The 21987-nt window shown below is 42.4% G+C and overlaps 1 protein-coding gene across 10 annotated transcripts in view; it reads left to right on the forward strand.

Annotated features, from left to right (window-relative positions):
- The window catches only part of adgrl2b.1 (adhesion G protein-coupled receptor L2b, tandem duplicate 1), an 88779-nt gene that overhangs the window by 41249 nt on the left and 25543 nt on the right, over positions 1-21987 (forward strand). For 9 of the 10 annotated variants that reach the window (XM_080441031.1, XM_080441035.1, XM_080441033.1 and 6 more), the window contains exons 5-8: positions 1632-2432; positions 16461-16754; positions 19919-20019; positions 20292-20477. In XM_080441031.1, the coding sequence (XP_080297157.1) occupies positions 1632-2432; positions 16461-16754; positions 19919-20019; positions 20292-20477 (1382 nt within the window). Of the gene's footprint in view, positions 1-1631; positions 2445-16460; positions 16755-19918; positions 20020-20291; positions 20478-21987 lie in introns of all 10 variants that reach the window. The other variant, XM_080441034.1, reaches the window with a different exon arrangement.

Raw genomic sequence — 21987 nt, forward strand, 5'->3', positions numbered from 1 at the left:
AGTTTTGTGCTTACATAGTGGACTGGACTATGATTTTGATGGCAGAAGAGGTAAGGGCAGGACGGATCATTTTAATCGTCCAAAGAGCAATGCATATATAAATATATATATATAAATACATATTTTGTGTCCAATACTAACTTGTGTGTTTTTGAAATCCTAGGATTTACACACTGACTAATGACATTTCTTTCCCACCAGTTCCTATTCCCCAAACAGGCCGGCAGGTCACTTCTTGGTCATGTCCTCTTAACAAATTCTTCTCTTGTACCTGGTGGTTGACTCGTGATAACCTTTTCTCTCCCTTTTGCACTCTTTTTTGCTTTCTTTTCCAATGCCTAAAATAGAAGTGGAGCAAAAAGGTAAATGAGTGGTCTGGTCCTTTACCCCCCACCCTCCGGTTACTTGTTCTGTGGTGTCGAGTACAGCCCCCCCCCCCACCCCACCCCCTTCACATCTCCTCCCCCTTGATTGCCTTTCCTGTCAAATGCTAAACCCCTACAGGGGATTGTTTGCAACACTGGAGTCCAGATGAATTTCAAAACAGAAATTTTCAGAAGAAGTCCAGGGTTACCAAACATAATCTATCCCAGACGTGTGAACACAATGTGAAACGGATCGCCAACCCACGCGCGGCGATGATCCCAGGCGCTCTTATGTAGTACTTAAAAAATATGACTACACTGCAAAATGCCGAGCGTTCATTGTGTTAAATGAACACTCAGGATTTTGCAGTCAGTAGTTTGATTAGATAGTTCTGTGTCTATTGTCTTACCTTGCTTGGTCTGACCTCTGCACCCATAGCACGTGATGTGAGATAGCAGTGATGGCTGAGTGAGATTGGCAAAGTGTTAACATTTTTGAGTAGATGTCAACAAATCAGTCGGTTCTTTCTTTATCCCGAACCAATTTGTGTAAATAGTTGAAACAGAAACCTTGCCTTAACCTCCCTCACCCATCAGTGGTTACCCTTGTCGTTTGCCACAGACGTAGTGAAAACAAAATCCTTTACTGCTGTTCAATCTGTCCCCCAACCCACACCTTCATTTTACCTCCTCTGCTTTGCTGCCACCACCACCATTCGATAATCTGTCACTCACTCCCTCCCACAAGATGTGGAGTCTCTTCCCTTATCATTTTGGTTTATGACCCAAAGTCACGTGAGTGTGCATGTGCCAATGTGTGTTCATTTATCCAGCTGTTATATTCACGACGCCAGAGACAAGATGGTATTTACAGAAAAAGATGTAAACCCTATCTCTCCAATGTTCCATGTCTTACATTTGCAGGATTTCACTTTTGTGTTCACCTTTTATTTTGTTTTGTCCCAGTTAGAGTGTTCAGCAGACTCTTGAGATGTTCTCCTCTCAACCTCACATTTGTCATTCGGAATAACCATTAGCATACTCATTTGTCTCCCATAATTCTTTCCCCCTATACACAAGCAACAGTGCAAAACAGTAGTTGAAACATTCCTCAAAATTTACTGTACCTGATCTCTTCTTGCCCTGCACTTCATTCGTACAGCAACAGGAATGATACGTGTCTTAGCGACATGTACAATTGGTGCAACATGCTTGCCTACAGTACTGACTTGTTACGTTTTGTTTCACTTCTCTCTCTGTCACTAGTTTTCATTTGTCCTGGGACTCTGAAGGAAATAGGAGCCCCTACCTTCGTATTTGAAGCCGAGCAGCAAGCAGGAGCATGGTGCAAAGACCCCTTACAAGCTGCAGACAAGGTGTTCTTCATGCCCTGGACCCCTTACCGCACTGACACCCTGATCGAGTTTGCCTCCCTGGAAGACTTCAAGAATGGACGGCAGACCACCACATACAAACTGCCACATCGCGTCGACGGGACAGGCTTCGTGGCCTACGACGGCGCCATCTTTTTCAACAAGGAGCGCACGCGGAACATCGTCAAGTTTGACCTGCGCACTCGCATCAAGAGTGGCGAGGCCATCGTGAACAACGCTAACTACCACGACACCTCGCCGTACCGCTGGGGCGGCAAGACGGACATTGACCTGGCGGTGGACGAGCGAGGCTTGTGGGTGATCTACGCCACCGAGCAGAACAACGGGCGCATTGTGCTGAGCCAGCTCAACCCGTACACGCTGCGCTTCGAAGCCACCTGGGACACGGCGTACGACAAGCGCTCTGCCTCCAACGCTTTCATGGTGTGCGGCGTGCTGCACGTGGTGCGCTCAACGTATGAGGAGAACGAGAGCGAGTCCAGCCGGAGCCATATTGATTACATCTACAACACCAAGCTGAGCCAGGGCGAGTACATTGACATCCTCTTCCCCAACCAGTACCAGTACATTGCTGCTGTGGATTACAACCCCAGGGACAATCAGCTGTATGTGTGGAATAACTTTTACATCCTGCGCTATGACCTTGAATTTGGACCTCCAGATCCCGCTGAAGGTAAGCCCCACTGTGTTGTGTTCAGCACATTGTCTTTGTAATGTGACGAGCTTCTGTTGTACGGTGACTGTGTGGGATGTCACAGATGACTGCCTTTTAATTTTGAATACAATTCAGGTGCGACATGGAGAAGAGGTTTGTGTTAGTCTTGGGGAAAGGGCTCATTTGCAAACAGAAATTACAGATTCACCCCGGAACGAGGGATCTCTCCCACGGGGAGCCCGCTGCCACAAAGCCTGCCTTTTCTTTATTACCACGAGGCGAGCTGAAGCACTGACTCTAGCTGAAGCTTGGACCCTATCAACCTATCAAATTCTCTAATCTTAGGCCTTATCCCAAGCTATTATGAACAATGGCCTTGTGATCTTCATTCTAATGCTCGCAATAGGATTCTGAAATATTGCACGCGGTACGACAGAGGTTATCTGCCCTTCTGCATTGGGATTTGGTCTTGTGTTGCCATGGCTACCTCATCATTCGCAGAGGTTGTCGTTTACAATAGATTGGGTGACGATCTCCATAATAGTGTTGCGCCGGCATGAAACCCAAGTTCAAGTTCAGCTTCAAGTGTGGGGTGCGTGTGCAAGCTAGGTGGCCACATGGTAAATCAGGCTGATGAAAGGTTAGAGGGATGACCATATGGTTGGACAGAGAGATCAATTACAGCAAAGCGTCCTGTCAGACAGTCAGGGGGCTTAAATTAATCTGTAAAGTGCTATGGGGAGGCAGACGTGTCATCAGACAGGGTCCTTGCATCACACTGATAATGGGCATAATTACCTTCCGCCAGCCTCCTTATCCCTGAGAGCAAGGCTAAGTCCCTGTACCGAGGGGGGAAACTAAGGATCTCAGCCAGATTTCATATCTAGTTAGAGGCTCAAGTTTTGCCCCGGAGCGCTGGTCTAGATTAAGTTATGATTTTTAACTTCTGGACGTTCCGGGTGGCAGCGGCAGGGGGGGAAATATGATCCTTGACCTACGTTGTTGGAAAGGGGGGGGGGGTGTGTGGTGATGTCTCAATGTCTCAATGGTGCTGCTGAACTCTGGCCCTCTTGTCAACACGTCTGTTTGTTAGCGCGCTGTTCACTGGAAGCTCCCCAGCAAGATATCTTGACAACCAAGGGGCTCAGAGATTGCGTCTGTTTGGCGTAACAGCCAAAGCCTCGATTAAGACCGTGTTAAGACGAGATAGGAAATACTCAATAATTTTAATGACTTCACCATGCCCGCATTGGCATGCATGCAAACTGCCTACTCTGGTCCTCAACGTTCAGACGTATGTAAATGTAATTAACAACTGAATTATCATAATTACCTTCCCTTTGTCTCAAAAGAGCCTAGCAAGAAAGGACAAAAGTGGCCAGCACCAGAAGTGCAATTCCAATGAAGGGCTTAATGTGCTCTCTCAGCTACTGTAATGCCTCGGTAAACACAAACGCCACATAGATGCCGCTGCCACTACCGCAGGAGCAGCACATGTAATCACGGAAACACCAATCGGTACACAGTTGTTGATTTCACCCATTATTTTTACCGCCCGTTTCCCACCAGTGTTCTGCTACTTAGATCTAATCTAGAGTGAGCGTGGGGTATTTTTCAACACCACCTGCCATTGTGGATCATTAAGTGTATTTTACGAGAATGCTTTAAAATGTTGCCTACTTGGAAGGCAGCGGAGAGGGCAAATAGAGATGACTCCACCAGCAGCAGTACTCGTGGGGAGTGGGGTTTCGTGAATGGCACATGAAAGTAATTGGTTCATGTTTATTAGGTTTCCAAGATCTACACCTTTAACTTCTTCACTCTGTAGCTATTAGAATTTATTGCTTCTCATGATATAGAGTTGAATTAAACAACCTATTCTGAAGAGTAATCTAATGGTGCAGAAATAACGTCTCTTTCTCACTGAAACTGAGGAGCACTTGAGGCGGAGAGGAAATTAATTGTGTCCATTAAGATTCATGGACCACAAAGTGAAGTCCCCTCAAACAGTAAATCGGTGTATTTCCTTTCCTTTGTGCAACTCACTTAGCACAATCAAGGAAGAGATTCCATTTCTGTCACAAATATCAGCTTTGGTGGTTACATACATCCTCGAGAGGCATGGAAGAGTCAACTGGATTAGATAGAATAGATAGATAGATCTTTTTTATTGTCAACAATCCTATATTAAAATTGGCTTAAGGGAGGACGGGCGGGCTGACGGACCACGTCTTCAAACTCATGTCACCATGACTCAGCCATAACTATAAGGAGTTCCCAAAGCAGCCACGCCCACATATGGAGTGTGTTGTCTAACCTCAATGTCAAAAACAAATCTGTCAGCTCCATATATGGGCACAAAATGGGGCATGCCCATATATGGGCACATACTGATGACATCAGGGATCTCCTTATATGGGCATAAAAGGGACACCACTGACAGATACAGAGATTTCCATATATGGGCATATATGTCGGATCGGCGGTGCGGCGTAGGTGTGAGGCCGAATCTCTAGTACATAAAATGCACATTTTGAATGAAATATAGAACATAATTATATTTAGGATGTTTTACGTGATCAGAACAACACAAACACAAAATAAAAAGTTCAGTAGCAGTAGTCTGGGAGTTTCTGTTGAATCTGACATATTTGCATTTTTTTCTTCCTTAGGGCACCAATGTGACTGTTTTTTCTTCTTTTTTTGATCACTCCTATTGTACACCCTTGGCTTTTAGTCTGTCATCAATATTCTGCTTCTTCCCTCTCCATCTAATTTGTCGGTTATTTTCCTATTAATTACTGTATTTCAGATGAGTAACAACACTTCAAGCACTAATTTTAAATAGTATTTTAACTTGCCCAACTCTGCCTATGGTTCCACAAAACTTCTATTCGAGGGCATATGCCCTAATTGTACATCCTATAATTGATAGGGACACCAATTATATTGGCCAACCTATACATATGTACATATTTGTTAGTTAAATATCGCTAACTAGCCTATATCAGCTGATATTGACATATCTGTCATCCTATTCTTTAAGATATCAGAATCAATATCGGCCTTGAAAGATTCATATTAGTCGACCTCTACATTATTCACCTGGCTGATTATTCCCCTTAATAACACTTGTATGCATTTCAAGGAAATATCTATAGTCTGTCCAATAATGCCTTGTGAACACAAAACACAAAATGATCAATAGTTAGACCTCCTTAGAAGTCTCACTAAAAGAGATACATGCCAATAAAGAGCACACCCAAATACTCAACCCTACAAAAACTTGCAGGGACACCAACAAAGCATTGTCTGTCATGCACACATTGACTTGATTTCTGTACAATGGATTCAAAAAGCCAATCAAGAGTGCAGAATAATTCCCTGGGGCATTTCAAAGTAACGAAGAAAGAAAGGAGAAAATTAATTTGCCTCTGAGTTTGCATCGATCTGAGGTCTGAAGAGATGCATAAAATTAATGGCTTCATCCAAAAGGCTGCCAAGAAACATTGGACTTGACTTAACCACTTAAATCCTATATACTTTGTTGACCGGAGTCCCCAAGAGGTCTCTACTAGGCCTCCTTTTCCCTCTACCCTAAATATCTTCACCGAAAATAGCTCACAACACATCGCATTGCAAAGCGTTGTGAGCTTGCAGATTGGCTATTTTCGCCAAATGTCGCCACAGAATAGGGAATGCTACGGCTCGAGTGGTTTTTAACCACTTGGAGTGATCCGGCAACATTACTAACAGGAGAGGGCTCAGCACTGAACTGAAAATCTGTGCTAAACATACGCTAACACATTACATACACATAATGTGTGCCTTGCAAACCTAATACATTTGCTCAGTATTGTACGTTGCTCATGCGTCTGCTATGCTTTTATATAGCTTGGTATCGCAGTGAGGTGAATCATCAAAACGATTTATGAATGTATCATGCACTAAGCCGGTGTTCCACCCTGTGAGGCATAATCTTGAGCAGCAGAAATGTTTACTGGGATCACATTGGACTGTGATATGTGGAGGCATTAGCTGGAGGGCCACAAGTCAAGGAGCCAAGGGATGTTTGGAACAGCTCTAATTGTTCCGCTTGTTGCCATGGCTCGAGACTGGCTTCAGGGCTGGTGGAATATGGCCTCGTTCAAATGGACACTATAGGCACGGAACAAAGAGTGTTGTTAGATAGGGTTCGGGAGAAAGGAGCAACACACTATCTTTGTGTTGTTTGTGTGCACGCTCCTGTGTCTGTTGGTGGGAGTCTGGATATGCATCCATGTGCCTCCACGTTAGGGCTGGGCAGTATATCGATATCGTCTGGGATTTTCTATATCATAGCATCGTGATTTGACATAAATGTTGTCTTTTCCTGTCTTACGTCTTAGTTTATAATAAATGTTTCTTAAAATGGCCGATCTACTCAAATAAGAGAGCTTGAGCTTGTATTATATTTTTGTCAATGTTTTACAAATGTTTTTTTATTTTTTTATATCATTGTCACAATACAATATTATCATCACAATATCAATGTCGAGGTATTTAGTAAAACAAATATTGTGATATTTGATTTTGTTTATATCGCTCTCTTACTCAGCATGGTTCTAGGCTTGTGTCTGGGCCCCCTGGACTTGAGCTCCTGCACTCATAAATTACACTGGTGCAAGGATCTGATGGCAGAGCTTTTTCTGTCCACTGCTCTTTCAAGAACACGTGTCAAGAATGCAAACAGCACCGCGTAGCCATTACTCCATTTCTCATCACCTTGCTCTGGGTTTCATAAATGTATAGTATATAGACATATTGATACAGTAAGTGGTGTGGAGGAGGAATCACTTGTGAATTGGCTGCCTTTACAGTATAATGGCAAAAGGGACATTGTCCATGCCAAGCTGTGTGACCACCAGATGGTTCACTTAGACATCAGTACTGAAGCTAACATCACATGGGTTTGAATGGAGCGGAGCCGTATTGCTGTATATAAACAGCCTGATGTAAAATTCATATCTTGTGGGATTTGTTGTTTCTCCATCATTAGTTACTGGCACATGTTCTTTAAAAGAAGTGACTAACGGCACCCTGCGTATACATTTATTATCCTCAGAGACCGCCTGATTGGGCTGAAACACTTAAGAGCCGAAAAACACATTGCTGTTACGCTGTATAAAGACACATAAAAGCACAAACACGCACATACAGTCACACCATCCATTATTCACAGTGTGGCAGTGGGGGCATCTTAGTGCATCGAGATTGCCCACTGGTTCAGTTTACGCTGGTTGGTGTTCTCCTATTCTTTTCGATGCAATTGAATTGGCCATGTTCACAGATTTATCGTAGGGGTGTGCCGATACACAATTTCACGATACGATACACGATATTGGGCTCACACTATCGATACGATACGATATATGGCACTTTTTTATTATGAAAATATATGGGGGGGGGAAAGCTTATGAAAATATATGGGGGGGAAAAAAGCAAATGCAAACAAATACTTCTGTTTTTGCATTATTATTATTGCAAAAAAATATATATTATTTTTTTATTTTATTTTTTGCGATACATATCGTCACGAAAACGTATCGCGATATATCGCGGGACGATATATCGGCACACCCCTACTTTAACGGTATCAGCGGGTCTAGGTTAGGGCTCGGCAATGTATCAATATTATATCAATATTGGATATCGTAATATCGTGATAGCCTATGGTGTACGTGTTGTCTTTTCCTGGTTTTAAACACTTTAAAGGCTCTATTTTAGACTTTCAAAACGTTTTAAAAAAACATTTGTCTCCTCAGACCTTGTCCCTTGACTATTTTATTTTTAGTCCAAAGTGCAGCAGTATGAGAACTGTTTAACTTTGTGTGTGGGGGTTTGCCAAGCTGGCCTTTTGGAAGACCAGGAGGAAAAAGGTTTAGTGGCTGTGTTTATTTAACTCTGTAAGTGTAAAAAAAATGAGGTCCATTTTTACACTTTCAGCGTTAACCACTTATATACTTCATATACCCCAAGGGTCTGTACTTGATCCCCCTACCTTTTTCACTCTGCACCAAATATTTTCACGGAACACAACGTGTCACCTTGTGAGCTTGTAGATCAGCTATTTTCGCTATTTAAAAACAAAAAAGGATATATAAAAAAGGGCACAATTTACATTATCATCACAATACGATATTATTGTCACAATATCAATATTATAGGTACTTGGTCAAACGTATTGTCACATGTGATGTTGTCCATCGATCTCGCACCAAACCTGTATTACGGTATTATTTTCAATGCCATCAGAAATACAGATATGGAATTATATTTTCATCTTGACATGACTTCTTCCAACTGAAAAAAAGCACTTCATTAACCGCATGATTTTACTTCAAATCTCCCACACCACCCGTACATCTTCTCCGTTCAGCCCACTGACGTGTTGGTATCCACCATGGCAACAAGTGCCATCGAGTCCTGCAGCAAGGTATGCTGAATCTATGGAAGAAGGGCACTTATTTCATATTCATTATTCTATGGGCCATAAGTATTTAACCCATTTTGGGCGGGAACCCCTATTTGTAACTATACCTTTCAGGACGGGAACCCCTTTTGGGGTTCTTGTTGCTATGTACAGTATATAGCAACATACATTTGTTGAAATTTTTATAAATATTTGAAGTTTTTCAGAAAAGGCGTTTTTTAGAATCGGCCTCAGGTCTAAATGGGTTAAGCTCAGCAAAGACTTATCTAAGTAGGCTAATTGCATATTAGACACAGCATTGTAGGCTGGACAATGTCATTATGCGGCAATGACTTCTATCTCCAGCAGCTCAGCTTTTCTTTTACATAAAAATACCATCATATAACCGTGAAGGTATGAAAAAATATATACCTAGAGATATACCAAACCAAATGTCAGCCGGTCTAAAAAACCCTACATTCTTCACAGACCGGATTCCCCCAGGGATCTATACTAGACCCCTCCTTTTTTCCCCTCTTTGAACCAAATCTCTTCGCAAAATATACAGTACGGTAGCAGATCTACAAGGTTACAACGCATCGGGTTGAGACATCGTCGTGAGTTTGTGGATCTGCTATTTTCACTGAATGTTCTCCCCAGAATAGGGACACTAGGTTTCAGGTTAACCCATATTTTAGATTTGAGCTATTATAGCAACATACGTTTTTTTCAGAAAACTCTTAGGATTTAGAACCTTGGTTTAGAACAGTAGTTCTCAAAAATAGCAGATATACAAGCTCACAGCACGTGACTTGGTGCCACACTGCGAGCTTGTACATCTGCTACTTTTGAACATTTTTGAAAAAATCGTGAAATATTCTTTTTAACACATATCTTCTCTTCTGGGGGTCCCTGGCCAAATGCTTATCATTTTGGGGGTCCTTGGCACGAAAACGTTTGAGAACTACTGCTTTAGAAGGCATTCGTAGAATCGGCAATCGGCCTCAGGTCATAATGTTTTTTTGAAAAATCGTGAACATTTGTGCAAATGAATATATGTTTTTTAAAGCGAACATTTGTAAAACATTTTGTTCCAGGGACCCCCAGAAGCAAAGATTTGAGTTACAAATGTTCGCTTAAAATATATATATATTCAAAGATTACATCCATCCACACAGAATGTGAACATTACGTGATGATAAAGCAACATCATTATCATTAATTAATCATAATTTTTTCGAAACAAGGTCGATTTTTCACTGCGAAGAAAAAAGCATCAACCTTTATGAATCAGGCATCACCAAATGAATAGTTTGATGTGAAATAAAATGCATTTTCAGATTGTTTATTCGTCATGCTCCCAGTGTGTATGCCATTTTATTTAGTTCTTGTACATGGAGAGGCTTTCTCATCTTATTCTTACTGTTTCAAAACCTTAGGCTGTAAACAAATTAAAGAGCTTGTTTTTGGCTGTAACATTGTTCTCCCTAATGGTATTAGGTCTTATTGTCCATCTATCCTCACACGTAGAAGCCTTTTCTCCTATGTGAGCTTTCTTTGAAGTCTCCTGGTGTGTTTAGCATCAGATAAAAGCTTTACGTTATTGGTGTATGCGTAGGCAAGGACAAACAGAATTTCTGGACCTTTGATCATCCAATCGTGGGTTTATTTCATTATTTTTTCATTTCTCAAGAAGGAAAACGGCACCGGGGGATGCTGTTATCACACGATTCATGTAACTTCTACTTGAACTGTGATACTGTTGATTGATGACCTTTTTTAACCCCATAATTGTCTTTCGTTTGCAAATCTGCTTCATTCTATTGTGGCCATTTCATGAGTGTTCCTCAACCTTTGACACACTCAGTACTACTTACAACAGGCACTATTCAGCATATGTCATAACAGTATGCCCTTCCTGTCAGATTTCCCATCGAGAGAGAATGTATTGCCTCTTGAGTGAAATGGTGGCTAATTGGGCAGCCTTCTCTTGGTTGAACGCTGTCAGAGGACACAAGACTCTCACACTCCTGGTGAAATTGCTCATCATCACGATCAAAAGAAAATTGCAGAGCGCAGAGATATCAAACATGCACAAAGGCACTGTACGTGCAGGCATCAAGCTGTGTAAAACAGTTTACTTTTTTTATTGTATTGATATGTTTACATTCTTCATTGGGGATTTTAGTTGCAATCAATATAAAACCTACGACACTTTTACGGAGATAGTCCATGAACTATCCGTATAGGATGGCCTCTCTGAAAGGGGTATGATTTTATTAATTTTATGCAACAGACATACAGTATGTGCATAAAATAGAAATACAACAATACACAATAACTTTGCGTAAATAAGTTACTGTAAATAATGTATGCCTAAATGTACTACTAACATCTTCCACCGCATTTATCAAATGTTTGCAGCCTGGAAGGCACTTAATTTTAATCATGCCCATGTGTATGTTGAGCTTTAAGTGTGTCCAATGCCTCTTAATTGACAGTAATTGACTTTAATTGACTTTAATTGACTTAAATGAAAGATTATTGTTGAACACACACACACACACACACACACACACACACACACACACACACACACACACACACACACACACACACACCCACACCCACACCCACACACACACGTGTACACACACACGCACGTGTGTGTACACACACACACACACACACACACACACACACGCGCACACACACACACACACACACACACACACACACACACACACACACACACACACACACACACACACACACACACACACACACACACACACACACACACACACACACACACACACACACACACACACACACACACACACACACACACACACACACACACACAGAGAGAGACAAAAAACTGTTCTGCTGTACACACAGAGATGATCCCAGTCACACCCATGTGGGGCATTACAATAAGCAGCACTTATTGCACATTAAGCTCTGAATGACATACATACTGTCATACTGGTGATAAAAAAAAGTGTGTATGTATGTATGTATATATATATATATACATACACACACACACACACACACACACACACACACACACACACGTATTTATTTATTTTTAACAGCATGGAGAAGAAAATACGTATGTGAATTGTACACGGTTTAGTTTGGCAGTTTAGTGCGAGCAGTATTTTAGAGTCAAGCAGTGCTCAATCGTTCTTTTATTATTTTGTTTATTTGCTAGATTGTATTTTCAATTAATTGCTTTTTTTATCCTATCTGATGAATCTCAAAATCGTGTTCTAAAAGGATATACTGGGGGTTAAGGTGCATACCACATTAGGCTCTAATGCAGCCTGGCGAGTCGCAGGTTCGATTCCCAAGCCCGGCGTCCTCTGCCGGCGTGTCACTCCCCGACTCTCTCTCTCCCTGTTTCCTGTCTCTCTCTACAGTTAACTATCAATATAGGCAGAAAAGCCCAAAATATAATTTTTGATTTCTTTGGCTAGTCAAAATAGCAGATATACAAGCTCATAGCGCGGCACCGAGTGCCGCGCTATGAGCTTGTAGATCTGCTTTTTTTTTTATCGTGAACATTTGTGCAAAACAATATCAGTGGATAGACAAAGAGAGAGAGAGAAACAGACAGACAGACAGACAGACAGACAGACATTGAATGTGGGTCTTTTGTTGAGACCGTAGCACAGCCTAATTCATTGCTGCGTCGCATGGCGGTGTTGCGCGCCGAAATTAGCTTAACTCCAAGCTCACAGTGCATCACATCCGCGACACGGTTTTAGAGCGGCTATATTAATTAATTAATGTGTCTGTGTGTGTGTATATATAATATATATACAAAGGAAAATCCATTTAACAATATACTGTATTTTATTTATCCATATAAGTACATAAAATGCTAAATCATATTGTAATTATATAAAAGTTGTGTAATTAGGCCAATATTATTTCTTTCATTTAGGCATAATTACAATCAGTTTTTTTTAATTGCTGTTTTTTGTAGTATTGTTATTTTTAGTTTCCTCTTTCTGTACACTCATGGCACTGTGATTCTACTTGCGCCTTCTAATTTGTTGATAAATATGTTTTATTCTAGTTATTTGGTGTAATTATAATGTTTTTTTATTTTAACCACTTGAGCCCCAGCATCCCTATTCTGGTGCAGTTGTAGATCAGCTATTTTTGGCAAAGAAATTTGGTGTAGGAGGAAAAACACGGTCGAAGTACAGTTGCAACTCGTTTTTTTATTAAATATAGGGTTTAACTGGTTAAATGAATAATATCCCATTTCAAGCACACCTTTTTAATAGTAAGCATGCTTTAACCTGTTCTAATCCACCTTTGTTTCTCCCTAAATTCCATTTGAGGGCATACTGTATGCTCCAGATACACAGAGGGACAGCAGTTTGTTCATAACTAGGAATTGAGATGCAACCAAAATGACCCACATACAGTAGCTCACAGATGGGTCTGAGACGTATAGTCAAGTGTCAGCACTATGACACATGTTCAAGGCCGATAGCTATTCCGACATCTTAGAGCAGTGGCTCTCAAACGTACCCCCAAATTAAAGTGTATTTGGCCGCGGACCCCCATCTGAAAATATTAAAAACATTTTTTCAAGATTTTTCAAAAATAGCACATCTGCAAGCTCGTATATCTGCTATTTTTGAATAGACCAAAGAAATCTAAAGTGACACAGATGCGTTCCAGGTCTTAATGGGTTAAGAACCACTGTCTTAGAGAACAGGAAGACCGGTATGCCCTTATCGGCTGGCATAGCCTCGTTATCAATACATAGCTGATGGCCTATGTTTACCATACAGGCAGATGTAGGTAATACAGAAAACGATAAGTCTAGATCAGCACTATGAAACCATTTACATAATTACGGTGCTCCTTTTGAGACAGCTTCATAGTGTTGAAAGGAAAGCTAGGAATCTAGAATCAGCCCTAGTTGGCAATTCTGACAATCATGATAACAATAAGCTCATGGCTGAGACATTTACCTCTTCACGTCAAATGTTGAAAACAATTACAGAGCTCACGTGACCTGTCATATTTGCTGCCATGCTGCCTAGGAAGGAACATGTGAATGATTGACTGGGGTACAGATATGCAATAAGTGAATAAGCGTGGGCTAATTACCCAGGACTCCTGCCAGAGGAGAAGGTCAGTGTGCGACACGTCACACAACTACACAGCAGGCTATGAGTGTTATTAGATGCTTTTTACCAGCTTGTGGAGCAAGCTGGTCTATATTCAGTCACTGTGCTAGTGAATGTTTCAGGACTTTATCCTCATTGGCTGTCCTTTAAGCCAATGGGGAGTCCGCCGCAATGCCTTCCCATAATCTGAACGGGCGTAAGAGCTCCGGTCACTGAATTCCATGCGTCGTCACAGCGCAATACGTTCACCCGAACGTCCTCTCGGGCTATGGGATCACAACTGCCGGCGCTACATAAAGAGGGAAATGTGCATCAGTCGGTTCAATAATCTAAACATGGTTTATTTGTTTGATGAATGGCCCAAACAACACAGTTTACCGAGAGCACCCCTCCCCATCTGACAACGTTTTCAGCGGTCTGTCTGATGCAATAGCCTAGTTAAATTATTAGATAATTAGAAACTCGGTATGTCTCTGACACAGTGTTCAAAGGAGTTGAATATGTTATTTAATACTGCAGTTTTTATTAGAAGCCTTGTAGTTGTAAGTCATTTTTGTTTATTTTTACAGTTAGATTGTTTGTGCCTGTAAGAGTGCATGAATAAATCCACTAGTGAGCTTTAGATGTGAAAGGCACCTTAATTTAACTCTTGAGTTTAATATATATAGATATTTTTGGTAATGTTTATTAGTTAGATGCAAGAGTCGTGACAGTACTTTTCAAGGGTTTTAGCTTGGCACACGCTGGTATAATTTGACTGTGTCATTATTGTTTTTCTTTAACATATATTAGTTAATATCAGTGGTGTGACATTCCTTTCTTAACGTGTATTCCAGTGGTTCTCAAACATTTTCATGTCAAGGATCTTCAAATTAATATGTAGTGGGCCGCTGGCGGCCCCCCATCTGAAAATATTTTGTGCCAGGGACCCCCATACAAGATTTGTGTTGTTGAAAAATATTCAAAATTGTCCACATTATTTTCCAAATCTTTTGAAAAGATACGCACTGGTGAGCTTGTAGAAGGCTGTAGGCTATTTTCAAACAGATGTATATAGGGTTAAAGTGGTTACCCAGATTTTTATGCTATTTTCACTACACTTTCTGCGGATCCCCCCAAGGACCCATGGAGGTCCCCAGACCCCACTTTGAGAGCAGCTAGTGTATGCTACAACAGTTAGTCTATATGTGGCCCTTATGTCTTTTTGTTGATTTGGTGTGGGTATCTGACCACACACCCAAGAGATCGGGGGTCTGCAGTGAGCGAAGACATTTCAATTGGAAAAAAACAAAAACAAAGACTCCTCTGATTGGATGATTAGCTCCAGACGCTAAATGCAGGCTTTGTCACCATTCATCTCAGGAAATGGAGATATGTGTCTGATGATGGGGTGTCAGATAGCATGATATTGCATTTTCCCTAGAGGCACCCAGGGGTCCTGAAGACAGCACCACGGGTTCTTTTCACAAAGGCAGGCCTCAGTGTGGGAAGCTGCTTTTATCTTGACAAATGATCGGGTGACTGTGGTGGTTTTAATGTATGATCAGTCATGCAGGAGACAACCCTACACACACTGTCTTTGACATACACATGCACGCACGCGCACACAAGCATTTATTGTGTGTTCTTGTTTTCATTTATATTTGGCTATTCATATACTGTATTAAATTGATAGATTTCCTATTCCTGCATGTTTTCTCGTTTCCTAGCCGTCTTCGGGCTCTCTACAGCAGATATCCATCTGCACACACACAGTGATGGGAACATACATGTGTAGGAACACTCCTTTGGCAGAGCATACACACCTGCGCATGCGCCTGCTCACACACACACTCACACAGACCCCACTCTATAGGGTAGCCGTGCATTGAATACAGTGGAATCGCATTATTGCTGATGTATGGCTTTTGCCCGAGGCGCTGCAGTTCCGTTTTCCTCATGGCCGCTTTATCAAAGTGAGAGAGATGAAACAGGCAGTAGAGAAAGAAAAAAGTAAAGGACGGCAGGCTTTGTCTTCCCTGTTGACATTTAATCAGCCCACGGTAGAGACTCTCTGGATAAGAAATCACTCCCATGCAAAAGGACATTCCAGCACCTGTCCCTCCCTTATTTGCGGGCTTAAGTAAAGTAAAAATAGCTGAGATAGTGTGGTGTTTGCAGGTTTGCCTCGATTTTGTGCTGTGCGGGAGCAGAATGGAGGTGGAGTTATGGTTGAGTGCTGCACTAAGCTTTTTATTTCCAAGAATAATGGGCAGCTCTAACTCAGAGATATACCTGCAAACGGTGGCGCGCCAAACAATTAAAATCCCCACACTGACAGACATGATGGTGGGGGCTCCAGGCAAGGCCTTTTATATTTTTTCTCGACTCCAGCTCTAACCTGCTCCTCCTCTCCTCCTCCACCCCCCCCCCCCCCCCCCCACCCCGCTGCAGTGCCAACTAGTGAAGACTTCTCTGTGTCGTCTATAACCGAGACCACCGCTGTGATCACCACCACCGGGTCGTCGGCGAAGGGGCAGGCTAACGCCACTGCGTCGGCAGCCGACCCCAGGGATGGGAGAGACCCGTTCGAGGACACCCGTGGTTCGGGCACCGCAGGACCCACGGTCCCGGAGCTGCCCCCTACGCCCAGGCGTTTCTGCGAGCCCACCAGGAGGAGGACCATTGACTGGCCTCAGACACACACTGGATCCACCGTGGATAGACCCTGTCCTAAAGGGACCAGAGGTAGGTCTCAAATAGACGCTGTGTGTGTGTGTGTGTGTGTGTGTGTGTGTGTGTGTGTGTGTGTGTGTGTGTGTGTGTGTGTGTGTGTGTGTGTGTGTGTGTGTGTGTGTGTGTGTGTGTGTGTGTGTGTGTGTGTGTGTGTGTGGGGGTGTGTGTGTGTGTGTGTGTGTGTGTGTGTGTGTGTGTGTGTGTGTGTGTGTGTGTGTGTGGGTGGGGGTTAATTTGTTTAAAACCAGTGGGTTTGACATGGATGTTATAATTCATTTTCACCTAGTAATCAATGTCTGACAGCTGATAGCCATTGCTAGGTTACAGGTATAATAAGGCAAATATAGTGGAGTGATATTTTTATAGAGTGCTGTTATTGGGAGATATCCAGTATGCTTATGTAAGACAAAGTGCAACTTGAGGTGACCCCCCCCCCCCCCTCCCCTTTTTTGCACTTTTTTTAATTCCACTCGTTAGCAGTCGAGCTAGACTCTAGCTCGACTGCTAGAGGAACTTAATTGTCTCCGCCAGGCCGAAGGTGTGGCCGAGACGTATCTGTCAGATTTCTCATCTTCCATTCCGATTGGCTATGATTTTGACTATGGCCACCCCGAATCTTTCACATTGGCCCTCATGCTGCCGCTACAGCAGCCCACTTAACGTTTTGGTCAATGACTCTTGAACTGTAGCTCATACAATAAAAATCATTTTCCCCTGCATTTCTTGGATTCTCACTCGCCATATATGCCCCGGCCACTTGTGCCAGATTACATTTTCCGTCATTTTGTGTTTTTCTCAAAACACACTTTTTGCTACTACTCCTACAGATTTTGTCCAAACCGGTACACATTATCTCTGGGGTCATGTGATCACGGTGTATACGTTAGATTTTTCAGATCCCTTTCCAAGTGGCTATGACTGCCTTTCAAAGTTTGCAGGCCCTGGGTAGGCAACCTGGCCTGGCGGAGACCAGGAAAAGTGTGCTATGAGGAGCACACTTTTCTAGTTCCTAATGTAGTGACAATTAGCATAACCTCATCCTAGGACAGTGGTTGTTTTCTAAATGTCTAAATGTTGTAGCTGAATTAATGTAGACTAATAGTCAACAATTTACAGCATATTTTTCAACATATAAAATCATCGTTTTTAGGTTCCTGTGCCAGACACATTTCAGCAGTAGTAGTAGCAGACCTTCACTTGTCATTTATGTTAAGCTAGAAAGCAACACGTTAAACCCTGAGGAAGACTGTATTGTCGAAACGTTGGTTGTAACTTTTAATAAACTTTTGCATCGTGGCTAAGGGCTGTGCGGCCTCATCCTTGTCAAGGTTAGAAAGCAAGTCACGTATAATGATGGTTTACACAGTAGAGAAAATAATGTTTACTGTTACTTACCCTGGGAGAGGAGGGTCAGGGTTGTGTGAATAGGCAGGCAGTAAGTTAGGATGGGGTAAAGAACTGATTCAGTTTTGAATCACAATTTGTTTTTCATTTCCTTTAGCACTGATACAAAATGCAAACACAATTCCAGTGGACATTTCTCAGTAACCATAGTGATGATTTATGAATGTTTTCAGCTAGCTTGAGAACAGCTACGGTATGTGCAATATAAACCCAAATATGAAATAAAAGTCTCCCTAAACGTAGTTCCCTATAAGCTTAAAGCGGCACTATGTAACTTTTTCTTAAAGAATAACATTTAATTTTGTCCAATCTGTATTGTAGAGTAAGTTAATACAATATGACTTATCCAATCGGGGTGGTTGTATTTAGTCTCCCTGCAATTCTATTGAGACATATAGATTGTGTCAAAGGTCATGTCTCCCCTAGATGCAGGATCTGACACGAAGATTCAATTCATCCCCTGAGCAAGCAGGCAGGCTCTATAAGTTCAATGGCGCAGGAGACCGGGTTCAAATCCGGGGTAGAAGAGGATAGATGCAGCTTTGATTACATAGTGCAGCTTTGATTAAAATAACTACTGGAAAAAGTAAGACAAATATTGAAATGTTTGCTGTACAGGCGATGGGGGTATGTATTTGTCTCGTAAACATATTTTTATTAATATAGATTAACGATAAATTATATTTATTAATTTAATTAGTGTACGCTCTTAATGTAGAGTAATAATTGGGAAAATACACAATGGTTGTTTCAACAGCAGCGTGACACAGTGCAATGTTAGAGACATGCGTCTAGCACATGTTTACATTGTAAACAATTAAAAACCAACACACTGTGCATGGCCCCCCGGGCATAGAGACAGAAAGGAGCATTCTGGCACTTACATTTTTCTTTGATGCAGTGACAGCGGAAACGGTTTAAGTTTAACTAAACCTTTGTGGTCAAATATTTATTCATGCTTTTCGTTTTTCCTTCAACCAAGGGAGTCGGACCTCTGTTCTGAATCATTCCAACCCAATTTAACGCCTGGTCCTAATTAATATACAGTAACAGCACTGCTGTGAAGCTAGTTGTATTAAAGCATTCTAATGTCAGCGAAAACAGTCAGCAAGCCTAATCTGGTGAAATCTTAGACTTTGCGCATCGGTTGCCCACAAAATCTCTTCTCACAATGTGGTACGTCAAAACCAGCAGGCAGATGAAATCAAGAAATATGACAACAGAAAGGATTTCCCAGGGGCTAAGACATGGCACCAATGGTCATTACCACATTTGATTTGACAATGGTGTCTGAGTCGGATGTGTTTTACCTTTTAAAACCCCATCACAGAGACTGACAAGGCTGTCATAACATACAGGAGGGCTACAGCAGGATAAAAGCAACAAAGAGACAATGTTTTGACTGTTGGGGATTATGTACATATGATATGGTGGACAGGTAATATTTCTATACATCTGAAAGGAATATATTTACAGTATAGAAATTGACCAACTAGGTATAATAACTGTCAATTACCAAAAGAACTACAGTGCATACAACAAGCTACTGTATGTCCTTTAGAATTCCCTGTATGGTGGAATTTTCTCCATTCTTTCTAAGACGCTGCAAAGCTGACAGGCTTTACACTGGCTTTTTTAAATAGTTTGTGCTGCTCGCCAGTTATCGCTGCGCTCTAGAGGGCCTGGATGAATGGAGGATCAGCGGAAAGAAGTGTATCACAGAAATCCTTTGACTTCCCTCCAACTGATGTGTTTGTTTTGTCGTACTGCAGGCATCGCCTCCTTCCTCTGCACCGTGGCTGGGACTTGGTGCTCCAGAGGGCCAGACCTCAGCAACTGTACCTCCCACTGGGTGACTCAAGTCGCACAAAAGGTGAAACAGATATGTGTCCATTCTGGAAAATCTCTGCTCACCACCCTCCTGCTGAGGGTTCACTAGGGTCCGTTCACTGAGGTGTTCTCTTATTATTGAACTCACGTGACATCAGTGTTTGCAGTCACTTGGACTGTGAGCAAGTTCACCCAAGCCATCGATTATAACAGTACAGAGATGCATTACATACCGCCTCCACACTATGAAACGTCTATCATATTTGGCCTGTTCCTTTGACCCTCTTCCTGATAGGCTGATTGTTGTTCCCCTAGATCCGAAGCGGTGAAAACGCTGCTAATTTAGCCAACGAGTTGGCACGGCACACGCAGGGCCCGGTGTTTGCTGGCGACGTCAGCTCCTCTGTGCGTCTGATGGAGCAACTGGTAGACATCCTGGACGCTCAGCTGCAGGAGCTCAGACCGAGTGAGAAGGACTCAGCTGGACGCAGCTTCAACAAGGTACGGCCCAAACTACATTTGCTCTAATTGTGGACTCTCATTTAACTCTGCTCCACCTACGACACAACACTGGTCAGGACATTCATTAGAAGGACCCCTACTGCTACACAGGCACATGAGACACACACACACACACACACACACACACACACACACACACACACACACACACACACACACACACACACACACACACACACACACACACACACACACACACACACACACACACACACACACACACACACACACACACACACACACACACACACACACACACACACACACACACACACACACGCATACCTCTCCAGCTCTTTGGTAATTACTGGCTTTAGAATCACTGCCTCGCCTGGCAGTTCGGAACTTAACGTAGCTAATGGCCATGAGCCCCCCGCCAACACAAAGAATAACTTCAGTCTTGGCAGGCATAGAGCTGCCCTCCCCTGGAGCTCTTCTGAGAGAAATGAGCAAGCCTAAGACTTAAGTGATACTTGAATCGCGATTGTCATTCATGCTTTCTTAACAGTTGTTTTCTTCCTGATGTAAACAAGTTGAGCAAAATGTAATGTGTGTGTTCAGAAAGCTAGCCCAGGGGTTCCAATACTTTTCCATGGATAGGACCACACATCAATTCCCAACACATTGTGAGCTTTTTTGAAAGATTTTGACATTTTTGACAAAATAGGGATGCCAGGTTGAATGTAGTCTCGCATAGCCAATCAATCAGAAGTATCTCCCCACTGATATGTCTGGGGAAATCTAAATTCATTGAATGGGCTTGGATAGCCGAGAAAACCAGCGCTTCTCCCTTCCAATTGACACCCCGCTGTCAATCCGCTTTGTAAACCTGTATTGTTGTGCCACTGTTTGCACATACAGTAAGAGCTAACTGATTGCTTAGATGAACTGCCAATACTGTTACATTTATAGACGAGCATAGAAACACCAGCATGTGTTGTCAGACAGCATTTCCCAAACGTTCCACTGTTGCGTGTAAAGCATTCATACTCTTGTCGTACGATGACTTCGCACACCGTCCACGACATTGTTATACGACAAAATATAAATCAGGGTTTAGTTTTCACCACCGACAAGGAAGGAAGTAGTGCTGCCCAGAGCCCATAGGAGCTGTTGTTCCAACTTGTCTCGATTCAGAGAAAACGAGTGGGTTCCCTGTGGGTTGCTGCTGTGAGTGAGTTGCTAGCCAAAACCAGATTTTGGTTGTGGAAGAAAACAATTTTATGTGATTTTCTTTTTTTTTCTTTTGCTACTATACTGTTTTTGTGCTCCTCTCCAACCTTGACTCACCTAGAAGAACGCAGCATATTCTGGGATGCAAAACAACCAGAGCTGGCACAATGTTCGCGTCTCCATGCCATGAAATACAAATGACCCAATCGAGCTTTGTTTATCGCCTCAAAATGTGTTTTAAAGCATCACTAATGCAGAGCATAGAAATCTAGTCTCAGCATTTTTCATCCACAGCACCGTGCATCTCCCAGCCCTA

Source organism: Gymnoscopelus braueri (genome assembly GCF_963280865.1).
Source record: "Gymnoscopelus braueri genome assembly, chromosome: 10".
NCBI classification, from domain to species: Eukaryota; Metazoa; Chordata; class Actinopteri; order Myctophiformes; family Myctophidae; genus Gymnoscopelus; species Gymnoscopelus braueri.